The 20,266-nt window shown below is 39.9% G+C and overlaps 1 protein-coding gene across 1 annotated transcript in view; it reads left to right on the top strand.

The window, feature by feature from the left end:
• Positions 1-4,726: 4,726 nt before the first annotated feature.
• Positions 4,727-20,266, top strand: part of LOC128647603 (vomeronasal type-2 receptor 26-like) — a 103,967-nt gene continuing 88,427 nt past the window's right edge. Inside the window, exons 1-4 of the mRNA XM_053700359.1 lie at positions 4,727-5,119; positions 5,322-5,490; positions 6,394-6,455; positions 10,621-10,744. Of these exons, the coding sequence (XP_053556334.1) occupies positions 4,727-5,119; positions 5,322-5,490; positions 6,394-6,455; positions 10,621-10,744 (748 nt within the window). The remainder of the gene's footprint in view (positions 5,120-5,321; positions 5,491-6,393; positions 6,456-10,620; positions 10,745-20,266) is intronic.

Here is a 20,266-nt window from a genome sequence, read left to right as displayed (position 1 = left end):
CAGGCTCCAGTAGGTGAACCTCTTCCTTCTGTAGAGCGAAGCAGGATCAGGAACAAGAGCTCTTACAAGAGCTCAGTAGCTAAGGGAGTATGAAGAGCATAGCAATCCCTGTAGTGATTATAGCTGTCCCCTACAAACATGAGTCAAGGCTGCAAGTTAGAGGGTCAGAAGAGGTCTGAGGTGCTGAAACACCCAGCCTGGTTTTTATTGAGGTTACATGCACACAGGACACTCCCAGGGGGGGAAGAATAAAATCCCCCATCACACATTTGGTACATTTAGATAGAGAGACAATGCCCTTTGACAGGCCACAATAGAATTACATTACTTCAGCAGATAACAAGTTACACACAAGAAAACAATGCAGTCCATCTTATCAACTAGCAGTCTGACTCCGGAGATGATTAGACAATGGGAATGTTTATCACTAAACTTAATTAGAGCTGATGCCAGCAAACTTGTATTTAGAAAATAGCTTCTTAAAGCTGAACAAAGTTAACTCTTTCAGTTCTGACCGAAGGGTCTGTCACATAGCACTTAACGGTACACAATGAAAACTAATGCTTCTGTAACAGTGCTCCCTTTCTGTGGAACACTCTGCCTGTGTGGTACTTGGTTCAGTAAGCCCTATTTACTGAACCAAGTGGGAGAAAGCCAGGGACAAGTTATTTTACAGGTCTGGGGACATAGTCTTAAAGGGGCATTGTTCACCAAAGTCACAATATGTCCCCAGATGGTTCTTAAAGGGCCATACACACCCAATAAAAGTTAATACGTTTTCAGGGGCACAATATTCCAGGGGCCATAGTCATGAGGAAGGAGGCTGGCAAATAGGCTTCTCCACAATCCAGGGAAGCAGGGCAATTTTCCATTTAAAGGGCCAGTTACAAATAGCAGTTTGTAACATATCTCCCCTTTTGGAGGGAGACTAACCAGGCACCTGACCTTCTGTCGGTCAGTGCCTAAGTTAGTCTCGCAACCCACACACAAATAAACATTAGCAGCAAAGTAGCCCCCCCACAATAAGTAGTACTGGCCTGTAGGTTCCAGGTTGTAGGATTAAAGTGTAGCATCCTCGGCCTTCCTGGCGCAGCTGGGCAAATAGCTGGTGGTACTTGGGGGGCAGAGGCCAGCTACACTCTGCCCTGGTGCCAGCGCTTCTGCTGGGGTGAGGGGTTTGCAGGCCAGTCCTGTAACAAGGGGGTCTGTAGGGCAGAGGCCAGCAGCGCTCTGTCCTGATGCCAGTTCTTCTGCTGGGGGAATTGGGGCATAGTCCTGCCCGGTAGCAAATGGAACGTGGGGGTCAGTGGGGGTTAACATCTCCACTGTTAACCCTGGGCCCAAGTTAGGAGTTAGCTGGGGAGGGGGAGATTGGCTTACCTCCTCCTCCTGATACTTCGGCGGCCGTTGGGAAGGGAGGTCGATGCTCTCCGCTCCCTGTGGAACATGCTGTGGCTGGGGAGAGAGACCGGTTGTCTCCTCTCCCTGGAAGGCACACTCCGGCTGGGGAGGGAGGTCGATGCTCTCCCCTCCCTGTAGCTGGGTCTGTCACTGGGGATCTGGGCCGCCTGCCCAGCATCCCTGTAGGGCCGGTAGAGAGACTGTGGTCCCATCTCCACCTGCCTACTGGGGGTCCTCCCAGGACCAGTCTATGAGGCCTGCTGCCTCGGGTATCTCTGGTTGGGGTTGGGGAAGGAGACCGGTTGTCTCTTCCCTCTGCACGGTATACTGCCGCTGGGGAGGGAGGTCGCTGCTCTCCTCTCCCTGTAACTCAGGCTGCCGCTGGGGAGGGAGGTCATTGCTCTCCGCTCCCTGTAACTCACTTTCTCGCTGGAGACCAGGTGTCCATACCCCCAAACTCCACAGTTGGCGCTCAAAGGCTCGTGCCGCTTCGTTCTTAGTATCCAATTCCCGGATGATTCGACTGACTACCTCCTGCGCAGGGTCTGGACCATATCGGACTAGCCGCCTCTTTACCTCTGGAACGAAATCAGCGCCCTCATAGCGACGGATCAGGTTGAGGTGCTCTTCACAGGGTTCTGACCAGTGTCTTGTCAGCTCCATGCTGCTGTAGGTAGGGACGCTGCGCAGTGGCTAGTGTTGCCCGCAATAACTCTCATACGATACCAGTGCTGCTGGGGTGCTGCTCCTTGCGTTAGGACGCCATCCCACCGCTGCCGCCAAATGTTACGGTTGCCTCCAGGCTGGCTGGAAGTTGGACAGTAGACAAGGATGCCCCTAGCGCTCACCAAAGGACCATCAGCACCGTAGACACCATAAATACTGCGTAGCCACCATAAGTAATGCAGACTCTACGAACCACCACTGATGGGCTGGTATCTCGCCGTCTGCTCTGCGCCCTGGACCTACGACCAGGCTCCAGTAGGTGAACCTCTTCCTTCTGTAGAGCGAAGCAGGATCAGGAACAAGAGCTCTTACAAGAGCTCAGTAGCTAAGGGAGTATGAAGAGCATAGCAATCCCTGTAGTGATTATAGCTGTCCCCTACAAACATGAGTCAAGGCTGCAAGTTAGAGGGTCAGAAGAGGTCTGAGGTGCTGGAACACCCAGCCTGGTTTTTATTGAGGTTACATGCACACAGGACACTCCCAGGGGGGGAAGCATAAAATCCCCCATCACACATTTGGTACATTTAGATAGAGAGACAACACCCTTTGACAGGCCACAATAGAATTACATTACTGCAGCAGATAACAAGTTACACACAAGAAAACAATGCAGTCCATCTTATCAACTAGCAGTCTGACTCCGGAGATGATTAGACAATGGGAATGTTTATCACTAAACTTAATTAGAGCTGATGCCAGCAAACTTGTATTTAGAAAATAGCTTCTTAAAGCTGAACAAAGTTAACTCTTTCAGTTCTGACCGAAGGGTCTTTCACATAGCACTTAACGGTACACAATGAAAACTAATGCTTCTGTAACAGTGCTCCCTTTCTGTGGAACACTCTGCCTGTGTGGTACTTGGTTCAGTAAGCCCTATTTACTGAACCAAGTGGGAGAAAGCCAGGGACAAGTTATTTTACAGGTCTGGGGACATAGTCTTAAAGGGGCATTGTTCACCAAAGTCACAATATGTCCCCAGACGGTTCTTAAAGGGCCATACACACCCAATAAAAGTTAATACGTTTTCAGGGGCACAATCTTCCAGGGGCCATAGTCATGAGGAAGGAGGCTGGCAAATAGGCTTCTCCACAATCCAGGGAAGTAGGGCAATTTCCCATTTAAAGGGCCAGTTACAAATAGCAGTTTGTAACAAATGGGTCACCTTTTAGTGGGATTATTTAAGCTTAACTGGAGCTTTTTGTATATATTTTAGATTTGTATAGGTTGAACTCGATCGATTTCGGTCTTTTTTCAACCTCATCTACTATGTTACTATGTATGTTTCTCATGTTCCAACAAATCCAGTGAAGGCTCAGGCTTTTCTGAAATGTGTTTCAGAGCAATCAGGGGTGATTGTACCAGTTCCTCTCCAGAAACAGGGTTTGGAATTCTATTCAAATCTATTCATTGTCCCAAAGAAAGAAAATTATTTCAGGCCAGTTCTGGATGTGAAATTTTTAAATCATTTTGTAAGAGTCCTAACTTTCAAGATGGTGACTTTAAGGACTGTTCTGCCTTTTGTTCAGCATGGGCATTTTATGTCCACAATAGACTTACTGGATGCTTATCTTCATATTCCAATTCATCCAGACCACTATCGTTTTTGAGATTCTCTTTTCTAGACAAGCATTACCAATTTGTCACTCTTCCTTTTTGGCCTAGAGAAAGCTCCAAGAATCTTTTCAAAGGTTCTTGGTGCCCTTCTATCTGTAATCAGAGAGCGGGGTATTGTGGTGTTTCCTTATTTGGATCATTTCTTGGTACAAGCTCAGTCTTTACATTTAGCAGAATCTTACATGAAACAACTAGTGTGGTTTCTTCAAAGGCATGGTTGGAGGATCAATTTACAAAAGAGTTTCTTGATTCCACAAACAAGGGTCACATTTTTAGGTTTCCAGATAGATTTAGTGTCCATGACTCTGTCTTTAACAGACAAGAGGCTAATTAAATTGGTTTTAACTTGTCTAAACCTTCAGTTTCGATCATTCAGTGGCCATGTGCATGAAAGTTTTAGGTCTTATGATGGCAGTATCGGACACGATCCCCTTTGCTTGTTTTCATATGAGACCTCTGCAGCTTTGCATGCTGAATCAAAGGTGCAGGAATTATACTCAGATATCACAAATGATATTCTTAAATCCTAACATTCAACTCTCTCTGTCTTGGTGGTTGGGCCATCACCATACTGTTCGAGGGGCCTCTTTTGTTAGTCCTTCCTGGACTGTGATCTTAATGAATGCAAGTCTTACAGGTTGGGGAGCTGTCTGGGGGTCTCTGACAGCACAATGGGGTTTGGAAACTTCAAGAGGCAAAATTACCAATCAATATTTTAGAACTTTGTTCTATCTTCAGAGCTCTTCGGGCTTGACCTCTATTAAAGAGAGACCTTTTCATTAGTTTTTAGACAGACAATATCACAACAGTGGATTATTGATCAAGCAGTGAAACAAGGTCTCAATGAAGCTTGGATAGATGAGAATACATCTAAATTCTTGATGATAGAACATCCCTCATGTCTGATTCTCTACATGCTAACGAAGATTCATAAAATTCTTAGGAGGACACCAGGAATTCCATCACCTCAAGATTGGCAGTGTTCATGGACTACTTCCTCCAACCTCTGGTGAGAAACATACAGTCATATCTGAGAGATTCATCTCACCTTATTGAGGACCTTAAAGCTGTATCCATTAAAGAACCTTGTATCTTGGCTACAGCTGATGTAAATAGCCTTTATACAATCATCCCTCATGAGGCAGGCAAAGTGTGTGTAATGGAAGCTCTGGATAGATACACCTATGTTGGTCCTCCGAGAGACTTTTTAATAAAACGACTGGATTTGAGTCTAAGACTCAACTACTTTCGCTTTGAGGGTCAGTTCTACCAACAAACCTCTGGTATGTCCATGGGATCCAATGTGGCCCATTCACTAGCCTACCTATTTATGGAGAATTATGAAACCACAGTGATGCAGATATATGACAAACCAGAGGTACTGTTCTACAGACGATACATTGATGACCTCCTCATTTTAAGGAGGGGTCAGTGGAACAATTGGATACGTGGTTTTCACAATTAAATTCTCTGCAAAATCCGGTAAAGTTTATGGTTGCGCATAGCGAAACCTCCATTGAGTACATGGACCTTAGAATCTTTATTAAGGAGAATAACCAATTGGTTACTGCCCTGTATAGAAAACCAACCAACACGCTTCTAGTAGTCATCCTACAGCACTTTTGAAGGTTATCCCAAAAGCTCAGATGATCCAGGTTGTTGTGAACAACAGCAAAGTCCAGGGAAGACATGAACAACTACGTGATATGTTTATCCAGAGAGGATACAATCAACAATTGAATGAGAAAAGTAAGTCAATGGCTGAGAATGCCAACAGTTCTTCCATTGAAAAAACTAGGGATAAGAAGCCCAGAATGACCTTCACCACCACATATAGTCCATCTATAAGATCTCTGGGTGGAAGCTTTAATCAACATTGACATATTTTACAAAGTTATCCTACACTTCCGTTCAAGCAATGGCTCAACCCAGGGTGGGATTAAAATGTGACAACAGTTTAAAGGATTCACTTATGATTACAGACCCCAGTCATTGCTTTAAGCAAGACACCTGGCTCATACAGGTGCACTGGTTGCACAACCTGCAATGCAATGATTCAAGGGTCAACCTTTGGGCACCTGAACCAACAGAAGAGATACCACATAAGGCATTTTATGACCTGCACCAGTACCCATGTAGTTTATTTGCTGAACTGTAACTGTGGCAGATTCTATGTTGGTAAGAACACAGACGATGCCAGGACACGCTTTGCCAATCATAGATCCGCCATTAGAAGCGCTATCAAGAAAGGAACAAGTTATCAACCAGTGGCGAGACACTTTCTGGAGTTGGGCCAGAATCACTAAATCACCATAGCCCCTCCCCTTAAACGGGGAGGGGATAGTAACAGACTCCTCTTACAAGTAGAGGCAAGATGGATTTACATGCTTAACACTCTACAACCTCATGGTTTAAACACCATGTTTGACTGGCATTGTTTCCTGTGAACTTTAATTGCATGTTTTGTGAGAGTCCATGATTATATTTATATGTACCTATGCCCATGATGGCTATATGTTTCTAAATACCATTTTTTTCAGAGTTCATAAACTTTATTCATATGGTCCAAAGTTTGGCTATGGTACCCATGGATGAATTTTCCTAATATCTGAGGTAGAGTTAGACTTCCCTTTGCATATACTATTTTTATAGGCTTTGAGCAAAAAGTTTGTGTATATGCTTCTACATTAAGTGAATCATGGAGCACGGCTATGGTGATTTAGTGATTCTGGCTGGTTCTTCATCCTGTTTAAAGGGGTGTCGGTTAATGTATCTTTGGCTAATACTTACCCTCATCTGTGCCATATGCGCAACATTGATGACATAAGAATGCTATTGATAGAGTAGTTCTCCTTATTTATTGATAGAGTAGTCCTCCTTATTTACTGATGCTTGCTATGGTTGGTGAGGGCCACATAGTGTCATTGTTTGTCTTATGCCATATAGTTACTCTATAGGTGCTATAGTGTGTGCACCGTGATTACCTCCCTATTGTGTCTGTGGCTTTTTACTCATCCATATGACAACCGCGATGCTGATTGCTGATTGGCTACCAGCACCATGTGATGCAAACGTGTATTAAAATGTGGTTTGTTGCCACCTTTGGGTTTGCTCCGACGCTTTGCGGGCAGGATAGCCGGTGTTTAGATCACTCTTGTCTGGGGTGATGAATGAACAAGCTCTGTTGGGGTGTGTGCTTAGATACAGACCTGACTTATGGGGGGTCCAAATGAGTCATGTATTTTTACTGTTATATTGTATATATTTGTACGTTGCTACTCGTTCGTCCCAATGACAACCATAATGCTGATCGTCGATTGGCTACCAACATCATGTGATGCTGATGTACATTGGAATGTGGCTTTTACCACTTCCGGGTTGGTTTCGCCTTTTTCTGGGCTGTACTATCGGTGATTAGATCAGGTGTTTGACTTGGGGATGAAGGACTATGCATTCTAAGGGTAAGTACTCAGATATGGGTCTGTTAACTATCTGCCTGCTATTACTGCAATTAGTTAATGCATTATATATTGTTATTACGATATGGCATCTGTTCTGTTTTTTTAACTGTAGCATGTGTTACAGTGTATGTATATAGTTCCTGAATCTGTACAATATGTTGTGCTTTTCCATCTGTCTATAACTAGTCACTGCTCACTATTGTTGGTTAATTATACTCAGACAGTTTAAAGATATAACACACATTGATTGAAGAAATTGGTTTGTTGATAGTGTGATGTAGTGGTCACCATAATGACCGTTTGGCGGTCTTTTTGTTCTAATTAGGGGGTGGGGTTTATTTTGTTACTCTATAAGTTTGTATCACTCTGTATTGCATGTGTCTGAGGAAGGGATACATTATCCCCGAACGGTTACACTTTTGTCACAGTAAAGACTTTTGTAAAGAACCAGTGAGTGCAAGTCTCTTCATTGTTATTATTAATTCTACTAGCACCTGGCAGCAAGTTCATAAGTGAGAGTGCACATCCCACCTATCTTTATGTATATATATATATATATATATATTTTATGTGTTTATAGTTGTATATATGCCTGTAAATACATATATATATATATATATATATATATATATATATATATATATCGATATATACTTACATACATATACATATTTAGATATGTACCTGTATTTGTATGTATGTCTATGTTAAAATCCTTTGCCTATCTTTTTTTTTCTAACACCTGAGACCTCATATCGTTGATACCTTATAACTTTTGTGTGAAATATTTTTTTGAATATTTTCTATTAGACAGTGCTATTATGAGTGTAACTGTACTTTGTAATGTATTTTTGATGTTTTTTTGACATTTTTTTGTTTCACAAAACATTTAACCAGAGCTCTGATGACCTGGTAATCATTCTAAAATAAATCATGATAGCACTTAAGCGGTCGCATTTACTTTTAACTTGTAATATGAGCAGTAACCCGGACGTGCCAAAACCTCTTTTTACTTGCAGGTAACTGTTAGTGCTGTATTCCTAATCTAGCTCTAAATTATTATTATTATTATTTTTATAGGTTATTTGTAGAGCGCCAACAGATTCCACAGCGCTATAAACATAGGCGGAATACAACAAAATATTTATAGGGATCAAACGGGTAGAGGACCCTGCCAAGAGTCGCACTGTTGTATTCAGCTCTTAAAGGGACAGTCAAGTAAAAAAAAAACTTTCATGATTTAAATAGGGAATGTAATTTTAAACAACTTCCCAATTTACTTTTATTACCAATTTTGCTTTATTCCCTTGGTATTCTTAGTTGAAAGCTAGACCTTGGAGTTTCATATGCTAGTTTCTTAGACCTTGAAGGCCGCCTCTAATCTGAAAGCATTTTGACAGTTTTTCACCACTAGAGGGCGTTAGTTCATGTGTTTCACATAGATAACATTGAGCTGAGGCACGTGAATTTCCTAGGAGTCAGCACTGATTGGCTAAAAATGCATGTCTGTCAAAAGAACTGAAATAAGGGGGCAGTTTGCAGAGGCTTAGATACAAGGTAATCACAGAGGTAAAAAAGTATATCATTATAACTGTGTTGGTTATGCAAAACTGGGGAATTGGTAATAAAGGGATTATCTACATTTTTAAACAACAACAATTCTGGTGTTTTCTGTCCCTTTAAGAAAAGCTGAGCTCTTAGGCTTACATGCTATGGTGGTTCAAGGGGATAGCAGTGGAGGAGAGGAATTGGTATAAAGAGAGGTTAGTGTAGGTTGTATGCATCCCTGAACAGTAGAGACTTTAGGGAGTGCTTGAAGCTTTCAAAACTAGGTTAGAGTTTTGTGGAGAGAGGCAGAGAGTTACACAAGATGGGAGCCAGTCTGGAGAAGTACTGTAAATGGGAGTGTGAGGAGGTAACAAGAAAGGATGAGAGTAGGAGGTCATGAGCAGAGAGAAGGGAACGGGAGGGAGAGTATCTGGAGACAAGGTCTGAGATATTGGGGGAGCAGTGCAGTTGAGGGCTTTGTATGTCAGAGTGAGAATTTTGTGTTTAATCCCAGAGTCAAGAGGAAGCAATTGAAGGGATTAGTAGAGAGGTTCAGCAGATGAAGAGTGAAGTGTAAGAAAGATGAGTCTGGCAGAGGCATTCATTATGGATTGTAAAGGAGCTAGGCGGCAGCTGGGCAGAACAGAGAGGACAGAGTTGCAGTAATCGAGGTGGGAAAGGATAAGAGTGTATTAAAATCTTAGTTGTGTCTTGTGTAAGGAAGTTTCTAATTTTAGAGATGTTTTTAAGGTGGAAGCGGCAGGATTTATCCAAGGACTGAATTGGGGAATGAAAGAAAGATCTGAGTCAAATGTGACCCCAAGACATTGGGCATGCAGGGTCGAAATGATAATGGAGTTCTCAACAGTAATAGAGAGATTAGGGGTGGAGATTTTGGAAGAAGGGGGGAAATTAAGGAGCTCAGTTTTGGAGAGATTTAGCTTGATGTAGTGAGAGGACATCCAGGAAGAGATGTGAGAAAGACAGTTAGTGAGACGGGTTAGCAAGGAAGAAGATAGGTCTGGTGCAGAGAAGTAGATTTGGGTCCATCTTTCTAAAACATCTTTAATTTAAAAAAAGGAAAAACGTACATTATCTCTTCTTATGCATCCTAACTATTTTTATTATCATTATCAGTTGTTTGTTAAGTGCCAACAGATTCCACAGTGCTATAAACATAGGAATATGTCGATTTTATAAGAGTAAGTGGGTAGAGGGCCCTGCCAGGAGCTGCACTGTAGATTTACTTACATGAAGTGGATCTTGCAGGACAGCTGGACTTACATGCTATAAGGGGGTTTAGGGGGTGACAAAAGGAGCAGAGGAACTAAGATAAGGAAGTGCTGGTGTATCTTGTATGTATCTCTAAAAGTAGATTATTTATGGAACACCTGAAACAAGGGATCTAGAGAAGTCTTGTAGATGGGAATGTGAGGAGATAACAAGAGAGGAGAAGGTCATGAGCAGAGTGAAAGGGACGGGAGGCAGAGTATCTGGGGACAAGGTATGAGATATATAGGGGAAGCAGTGTTTTTGAGGGCTTTGTATGTCAGAGTGAGGATTTTATTATGGAGGAAATCAGTGTAGAGACTGGCAGAGAGGTGCAGCAGATGAGGAGTGATGTGTAAGGAGAAGATTAAAGTCTTAGTTTAAAAACTAGTTATTTTGTTTATGTTCCATATATCCTGATATTTTACATAAGTTTTATGTGTATTATATTGTTTCCTTGTCCCCAGTACACACAGCACTACATGTTACCATGGCTACTTGTAAACAAAATATCAGCAAACGTTATCTAAAATAATTATTATATCCATGTATTGCTGCATGAGAATAGTGTGTCATGTTCATATTATGTTTTTCTTCTAAGATTCCACACTCCCAGTGCTCAGAAAACTGCCTTCCTGGTCAAAGAAAAGCCCCGATAGAAGGAAAGCCGAGCTGCTGCTATATCTGTGTTCCATGTGCAGAGGGGGAATTGTCTAATATTACTGGTACATACCGCAGCTTTATACCTATGCATATCTATTGTGTAATGCAGCAGCTTTATACCTATGCATATCTATTGTGTAATACAGCAGCTTTATACCTATGTATATCTATTGTGTAATGCAGCAGCTTTATACCTATGTATATCTATTGTGTAATGCAGCAGCTTTATACCTATGTATATCTATTGTGTAATACAGCAACTTTATACCTATGTATAGCTATTGTGTAATACAGCAGCTTTATACCTATGTATATCTATTGTGTAATGCAGCAGCTTTATACCTATGTATAGCTATTGTGTAATGCAGCAGCTTTATACCTATGTATATCTATTGTGTAATACAGCAGCTTTATACCTATGTATATCTATTGTGTAATGCAGCAGCTTTATACCTATGTATATCTATTGTGTAATGCAGCAGCTTTATACCTATGCATATCTATTGTGTAATGCAGAAGATACATTATAGTATTTCACAGCTCGCTGTTTAGTTCACAGTGAGTGATAAATAATACAATTAACTTAAGTCTTTATTACTAAAATAAGTATTTCTAGGACACATGTTCAGATTAGTTTATCACACACTACCACTAAATGTCTCCCATTGGTTTATACTTCTAAAATTCAGCCCCATGGATTACCTATCTCAGAGAGGTTGCAGCAACAGTTTCAATTATTGATTCAGTACCTTAAAATGATAGTTAATCAAAAACTCATTAACATTTTCATTAACATTGTGAAATTCTACACTCACAATATACTTAGATATTATAAAAAAAATATTGTTTTCCAGGGATAGTTAAGACATTTTAATGTGTTTGACCTCCTAGCATGTGAGAGTGTAACTGAACACATAAACCTGCCAGATTTGTTAGCTGAGCTGCTTCCAATCAGAACAAAGGATTGAACAAGCAGCTGTTGAGATAAGACATTGTGGAAACATGATCAGTGAAGTCCCCCCGTGTGTGTGTGATTACAGTAATCTGTCTTTTTTACATCTGTAACAACTAACAAGCCATTAACTACACACAACTAAGTATTGCCTGATGTCTACTCATTGCTTTCTTTTAGTATTCAATAAAAAGTGATCTGATTTCCCAGCATTCCAGTGTTCTGCCTTTTTCAGCACTAACAGCTACACTTAAAGCTCTCCCTGGCACAAAACACTGCCCCATAAAAAATACTGCTACTATCACCAATCAGATTCTGATAAAGATTACAGCCCACATATCACCACATATCACTTAAATTATATCTTATTTTTTCCACCTCCCTTTAGCTTTCTAAGCCTTCTCTCCCAAGTGCACTACCGTTCCTTCTCAACTATGGTTCAGTTACATTTTAGTCAAAAACAGACCCATAATTCCAACTGATTGCTGGTCCAACAAACTACAATCTGCACATGTCATAAAACACTGTAAACCAATTAGCTTCTCTCTTAAACTATAAGGGGTAGATTACATCTGGAGCGCTAACAGTTACATGAGAGCAACAAAGGGATTATCACAGATGCTTTGTCATCAGGCTTTTCACTCGTATTACAAGATGAAAGTAAAGCGATCGCTTGAGCAAAATTTAAGTAAATATTCGTTAGGTTAGAGGAACCTCACAGTTCTGGTTGACAAAATCCATGTTAAAGTATCCCTTCTGCAAAAAAAACCCATATATTTTCTTCTTTAAGGGAAGAGTCCACAGCTGCATTCATTACTTTTGGGAAATACAGAGGAGGCAAGAGGAGGCAAAGACACCCCAGCCAAAGACTTAAATACCTCCCCCACTTCCCTCATACCCCAGTCATTCTTTGCCTTTCGTCACAGGAGGTTGGCAAAGAAGTGTCAGAAGTTCGAGATAGTCTCTCATGGAGGGTAGTACTCTTTGCAATGGGACTGGAAATTTAAGTAATCCTGTCAGCCTCTCAGTAAGAGCATGGATGAAAGTTAGAGTCCGGAGATGCATGGAGAGTTTTCCTGCAAATCCATCCCGTCTCATATTAACAGCTCCTTGGTAATCAGCATTGATGAGTTTTGCTGCCTAGGTTTCTTCACTCAAGCCCTTGTCAGAAGCGAGGCTACTATCTGTCACACTTGAAGGGCCGTGTTCCTGTTCCACGATGTAGATTCCGGTAAGATTGTTTCATTTTATTTCCATATGTGAATGTAATGTTAATGAAAAAAGGTAGGGTCCCAGTGGGACTCCTTTTATCTTAATAAGGAATCATGGGTTAATATCTCCTGAGGGGGGTTATTGAACAGGGGGGACTTTTAATCTTGTTTGTTATATGGTTCTATCTGCATTTGTGTAGCTATACTTAGGCTCACAGCCTTTTCTGAACATAACGACCTTCTTTTAATGACGCAGTCTTTCCAGATTGCGCACATTTTTTGTGACTGGCACGGTGCACCTCGTGACGGGTGCAGTTATGTTGTTTTTCACTTCCATATGCTGACTGTGTGCGACCGAGAGAGTCTTGCTCGTGGGTTGTCTGGTTCACAGGAGCTGGTGAGTGCCCCAGCCATTGTGGCTGTTAAAGGGTGCCAGTTAGTTTTTTTGTCAATTTTGTAGTCCCAAAATTATGGAGGATTCTTATATGCATGACACGGATGCCTCCAATAGGGAGGATGTGTCTTGTGATGAATATGAAATTGCCCGGGTAATCAATGCCCATCAGTTATGTTCCATTTGCCTTTCTAGAGTACTCTGTTCTCCCGAAGCAGGGAGCTTATAGTGTGCGTTGAGCCATCTGCCTCCGAGGTTTCCATGACCCATGAAGCAAGTGTCCCAGTCCATTTCTCAGCTACACAAGCAGGTGTCTCTAAGGCATTTACTCCTTCTCCAGAGGGTGACTTGTTTCCTCCAGAGGTTACGGCACAGTTCCGCATGGCCATTTCTATGGTGCTGAATCATTTATATCTCCCAAATTGAGTATTTCTAAGATACTGTCTGTGTTCCGTTAATCAGGGCCCGCTGAGCGTGGGATCGCCCGATTCAGTTTAGTCTTCTAGGGAAGCATTAGCCCTTGAGGCTTCAGGGGCCCTTATAATGGGTCCAGGGACTTCAGTTAATCTGGCGATGGATTATTTTGCCTTCCGTTATAGGCTGGCTCGCTTTTGGCTCACTTTTGTGTTCTTTTAAGACATCTTTTGGAAATGTTGGAGGATCCCAGTCCTAGTGGGTCGAGGTATCTGAGGCCTTGGAAGCTGGATGGCAAAATGGATATTCTTCATTAGGAGGGTTAAGTGTGCCAATCTAGTTTGGTTGTTCAGGCTTCTCGTCTGGGATACGGATCTGTTTTTGCAGACATCATCATTGTTGGCAGTATATGGCCGGGTTACAATACAATATATTCAATGATTATCCTTTAAACTAAACCCCAATAAAATGCATATACAAAACCATAAAATGAATATAAAATTCCTAAGTTCTTTTTATTAGTTAATATTTATAGACACACTACGATATATTTGTAGGAACAAGAATAATGATAAAATAGAACAAAGTCCCACAAGCCTTCTAAGCGTATATAGCTTTATTGAAAACGATATTGGAGAAGGTATAAAAATGGTAAAAGAAACAGAAATCAATCCAGGACAAAAAAACACAAGTCCTACGCGTTTCGGCAATACATTGCCTTAGTCATGGACACTAATACTTAGTATAAAAACCACCCTTTAAATACACCTGAGTGCACAGGTGTAGTATACCTGGATTGGCCAATGGAACAGAAATTACAAAGTGACGTAATGGATAGGGGCAATACTGACTATGGGAACAGATTGAATGAAAGGGAAAAAAACAGAACTCATGAAAATTCTATTATATATAATCCACATATTATAGTTAAGGATTAGGGGGGATGAATTTTGGCTAGATAGTGGTAATGTTATAAACTTTCAGGTGGGAGGCAGCAAAATATAAAAGGTGCAAGCATAAAATAACCCTTCACAATAATAAAATAATCTAATCACAAAGATAATGAGTGAATAAGTTAATCGCATAGCTCCACTATGAGCGGTTCTTGTATGTCAAATTCAAACACAATTAATATATGGCTCATTCCTAATTAGGAGTCTGATGAGCATAATCAATGTTTAAAATGTCATAGTTAGATAGTAATAATGCTTGTATGCTGCAATCATACCAAAAGACCTGAATATGGTGATTAAGTATATTTAACACACTAGCATATTCTTAACAGCTAGTTTCCCCTCTTGTCCTCAAAAAACCTTTAATATGAGTGAATGTGGGCTAACTCATCTGTTTGTATATACATATAAAGAAAAAATCCCATAACTAATAGTACAGTGGAATATATCTCATATTAATAATGAGATATATGTCATTATTGTCATGACCTATGTCATTTACATTGATTATGCTCATCAGGCTCCTAATTAGGAATGAGCCATATTTGAATTGTGTTTGAATTTGACATACAAGAACCGCTCATAGTGGAGCTATGTGATTAACTTATTCACTTATTATCTTTGTGATTAGATTATTTTATTATTGTGAAGGGTTATTTTATGCTTGCACCTTTTATATTTTGCTGCCTCCCACCTGAAAGTTTATAACATTACCACTATCTAGCCAAAATTCATCCCCCCTAATCCTTAACTATAATATGTGGATTATATATAATAGAATTTTTATGAGTTCTGTTTTTTTCCCTTTCATTCAATCTGTTCCCATAGCCAGTATTGCCCCTATCCATTACGTCACTTTGTAATTTCTGTTCCATTGGCCAATCCAGGTATACTACACCTGTTAACTCAGGTGTATTTAAAGGGTGGTTTTTATACTAAGTATTAGTGTCCATGACTAAGGCAATGTATTGCCGACTTGTGTTTTTTTGTTCTGGATTGATTTCTGTTTCTTTTACCATTTTTATACCTTCTCCAATATCATTTTCAATAAAGCTATATACGCTTAGAAGGCTTGTGGGACTTTGATCTATTTTGTTGCTTAATTGTTTTCCCACTAAGCCTCAGCGTATCCTGGACCGGAGGAGAAAATTTACCCTGTTTACATCACTACCCGGAAGTGCTTAGCCGGTAGCGTGGATGAGAGGTGCCGCTACACAACGCTCACCCTGAAGAGGTCGGTGGCCTAAGTGGTTGAGAGGAGGTGGCTGACGCAGGGACCCAGGCTGTTTCGAGGACGGACAGTACCCTGGTGAACGATCCGCTGCCACAAGATTGCCCTAACCACAGGAAAGACCAGCAGTGGGTGAGTGCTATATAAGGCTATATGTACACCTTTAGTGACTTGGGAAATTTACTGTTACCTTGAGCTATTGTGAGGGACTTTTGTACATATTTACAAGAATAATGAGTCAAACTATACAGTGTTTAAATTATTATAATATGCTATACTCTTTACAAAGCAAACCAAATTGTAACTTTATAACTAGTCGTATTCACAACTGAATTTCATTTAATTAACACAATGAGATTCCAAGATATTAGCTACTAACATTCAAGCAATACAATTAGCTATATGGCCACAATTGATTCTAATACAATTCTAATTTAAAGCATCAAAATAGTATCTATTATTTGTGCAAACAACTAATTTGTATGCTAATTTATCTACGTTGAAATAAATTATTAGTTATCTACAATTAAGACAGTTCTAATATTTATGTATATATATATATATATATATATATATATATTTAAATATTTGCACAGATAAATTATTTAGCAATAAGGATTTGTTCTAAAATACACAGACTATGACTGCAAGCTTAAATACAAACTGCTCTTTTTAATCTATTAACTACAGTAACAATGAATGTTTGTTTTAATTGTTTACCTATATTTTAGCAACCTCATATACTTTACCAAATTGATATTAAGCTCCCAATATTTCTCAACAGGTCAAATTTCACCTCAGAATACCAAAAATAGAGTTTTGCAATATGGAGAATAAAGGGTATCTATAATGCCTTTTTGTAACTGTATTTCAAATGCAGCTAATTTCAGTTACCAGTTAGCAGACAGATAGTAGTCTTAGCAAAAGTTAGCCCAAAGTTTTTTTTTGCAGCAAAAGTTCTACCATTTTCTCTCTCTATGCTTGGGGTTAAATCATGTGATATAACCCCACCCCTTTTTGTTAAGTATCATCATTGGTGAATTGGTTTGGGAGGCCCATCTCATTGGATCCCTAGAAATGCATGGTTGCTTAGGGAAACGCATCTTTAACAGTCAAATCTTTTGGCTGTAATTCTCACATTGCAACACCGGGGGCAGCATGACAAACAAACAGTTCATTTTCAATACTGCTAAAAGAAAATTACAAATTGTATATTTTTAATATGTATACTATAATTTGATATTAATAAACTATCAGCTAGATTATGAGTCTTGCGTTAACCTAAAAAGCAGTGGTGAGGGGTCCCAACGCTGCTTTTTAATGCACGCTGGTATTACGAGTCACGCAGGAGAGGGTTAACCGCTCACTTTTTTCCGCGATTTTTGCATACCGCAAATCCCATTACGTCAATTGCATATCCTATCTTTTTAATGGGATTTTCCTAATGCTGGTATTACGATCGCCTGAAAAAGTGAGCGGTAGACCCTCTCCTGGCAAGACTCCTACAGCATTTAAAAGTCAGTAGTTAAGAGTTTTATGGGCTAACGCCGGAACATAAAGCTCTTAACTAAAGTGCTAAAAAGTACACTAACACCCATAAACTACCTATTAACCCCTAAACGGAGCCCCCCCACATTGGAAACACTTAAATAAAATGTTTAACCCCTAATCTGCCAAACGGACATCGCCGCCACTTTAATACATTTATTAACCCCTAAACCACCGCACTCCCCCCTCGCAAACACTAGTTAAATTTTATTAACCCCTAATCTGCCGTTCCTAACCTCGCCGACACCTACCTACATTTATTAACCCCTAATCTGCTGCCCCCAACATCGCCTCTACTATATTAAATTTATTAACCCCTAAACATAAGTCTAACTCTAAGTCTACCCCCCTAACTTAAATATAATGTAACTCAAACAAAATAAATGTACTACTAATAAATAAAGTAATCCTATTTAAAACGAAATACTTACAGATAAAATAAACCCTAAGATAGCTACAATATAACTAATAGTTACATTGTAGCTAGCTTAGGATTTATTTTTATTTTACAGGCAACTTTGTATTTATTTTAACTAGGTAGAATAGTTATTAAATAGTTATTAACTATTTAATAACTTCCTAGTTAAAATAAGTACAAATTTACTTTAAAATAAATCCTAACCTAAATTACAATTAAACGTAACACTACACTATCATTAAATTAATTAAATAAATTACCTACAATTAACTACAATTAAATACAATTAAATTAAATAAACTGAAGTACAAAAACAAACACTAAATTACAGAAAATAAAAAAAAGAATTACAATTTTTTTAAACAAATTACACCTAATCTAACCCCCCTAATAAAATAAAAAAGCCCCCCAAAATAATAAAAATCCCTACCTTATACTAAATTACAAATAGCCCTTAAAAGGGCCTTTTGCGGGGCATTGCCCCAAAGTAATCAGCTCTTTTACCTGTAAAAAAAATACAATACCCCCCAACATTAAAACCCACCACCCACACACCCAACCCTACTCTACAACCCACCCAATCCCCCCTTAAAAAAACTAACACTACCCCCTTGAAGATCACCCTACCTTGAGCCGTCTTAACCCATCCGGGCACAAGTGGATGTCCAGAGGGGCAGAAATCTTCATCCGATCCGGCCAGAAGAGTACAATTAGACCATCAGAAGTCTTCATCCAGGCAGCATCTTCTATCTTCTTCCATACGGAGCGGAGCGGGTCCATCTTGAAGACATCCGACGTGGAGCATCCTCTTCCATCCGACGGCGACTTAAGAATGAAGGTTCCTTTAAATGACATCATCCAAGATGGCGTCCCTTCAATTCTGATTGGCTGATGGAATCCTATCAGCCAATCTGAATTAAGGTAGGAAAAATCCTATTGGCTGATGCAATCAGCCAATCAGCAAATAGGATTGAGCTTGCATTCTATTGGCTGATTGGAACAGCCAATAGAATGCGAGATCAATCTTATTGGCTGATTGCATCAGTCACCGTCGGATGGAAGAGGATGCTCCGCATCGGATGTCTTCAAGATAGACCCGCTCCAGATGGAAGAAGATAGAAGATGCCGCCTGGATGAAGACTTCTGATGGTCTGGATGTCCTCTTCTGGCCAGATCGGATGAAGACTTCTGCCCCTCTGGACGTCCACTTTTGCCCAGCTGGGTGAAGATGGCTCAAGGTAGGGTGATCTTCAAGGGGGTAGTGTTAGTTTTTTTTAAGGGGGATTGGGTGGGTTTTAGAGTAGGGTTGGGTGTGTGGGTGGTGGGTTTAATGTTAGGGGGGTATTGTATTTTTTTTACAGGTAAAAGAGCTGATTACTTTGGGGCAATGCCCCGCAAAAGGCCCTTTTAAGGGCTATTTGTAATTTAGTATAAGGTAGGGATTTTTATTATTTTGGGGGGCTTTTTAATTTTATTAGGGGGATTAGATTAGGTGTAATTAGTTTAAAAAATGTAATTCTTTTTTATAATTTAGTGGGGTTTTTTTTGTACTTTAGTTTAATTTAATTGTATTTAATTGTAGTTAATTGTAGGTAATTTATTTAATTTAATGATAGTGTAGTGTTAGGTGTAATTGTAATTTAGGTTAGGATTTATTTTACAGGTAAATGTGTACTTATTTTAACTAGGAAGTTATTAAATAGTTAATAACTATTTAATAACTATTCTACCTAGTTAAAATAAATACAAAGTTGCCTGTAAAATAAATATAAATCCTAAGCTAGCTACAGGGTAACTATTTTTAAAATAGGATTAATTTACTTAATTGTAGAGAATTTATTTAGATGTATTTAAATTATATTTAAGTTAGGGGGTTGTTAGGGTTAGACTTAGGTTTAGGGGTTAATAAATTTATTATAATGGCGGCGACATTTGCGGTGGAAGATTAGGGGCGTTAGTGTCCGGAGCGGCAGATTAGGGGGTTAATATTATAATGTAGGTTGCAGCGATGTCGGGGGCGGCAGATTAGGGGTTATTAAGTATAAGATTAGGGGCGTTTAGACTCGGGTTCATGTTAGGGTGTTAGGTGTAGACATAAGTTTTATTTCCCCATAGGAAACAATAAGGCTGCGTTAGAAGTTGAACGCTGCTTTTTTGCAGGTGTTAGGTTTTTTTCAGCCAGCTCAGCCCCATTGTTTCCTATGGGGAAATCATGCACAAGCACGTTTTGCCAGCTTACCGCTACCGTAAGCAGCACTGGTGTTACAGTGAGATGTGGAGCTAAATTTTGCTCAACGCTCAGTTTTCTGAGGCTAACGCCAGCTTGCAGAAAACCTGTAATACCAGCGTTGGCTTAAGTGAGCGGTGAGAAAAAAAGGATTGTTAGTCCCGCACAGCCTTACTGACAAAAACTCGTAATCTAGCCGTATGTGTTTAATATTCATAGGATCATGTAGTATTATC

Source organism: Bombina bombina, chromosome 2 (assembly GCF_027579735.1).
Source record: "Bombina bombina isolate aBomBom1 chromosome 2, aBomBom1.pri, whole genome shotgun sequence".
Taxonomy (NCBI): domain Eukaryota; kingdom Metazoa; phylum Chordata; class Amphibia; order Anura; family Bombinatoridae; genus Bombina; species Bombina bombina.
Note: the sequence above shows the minus strand (reverse complement) of the source record. Positions and strands in the feature narration are given on the sequence as shown.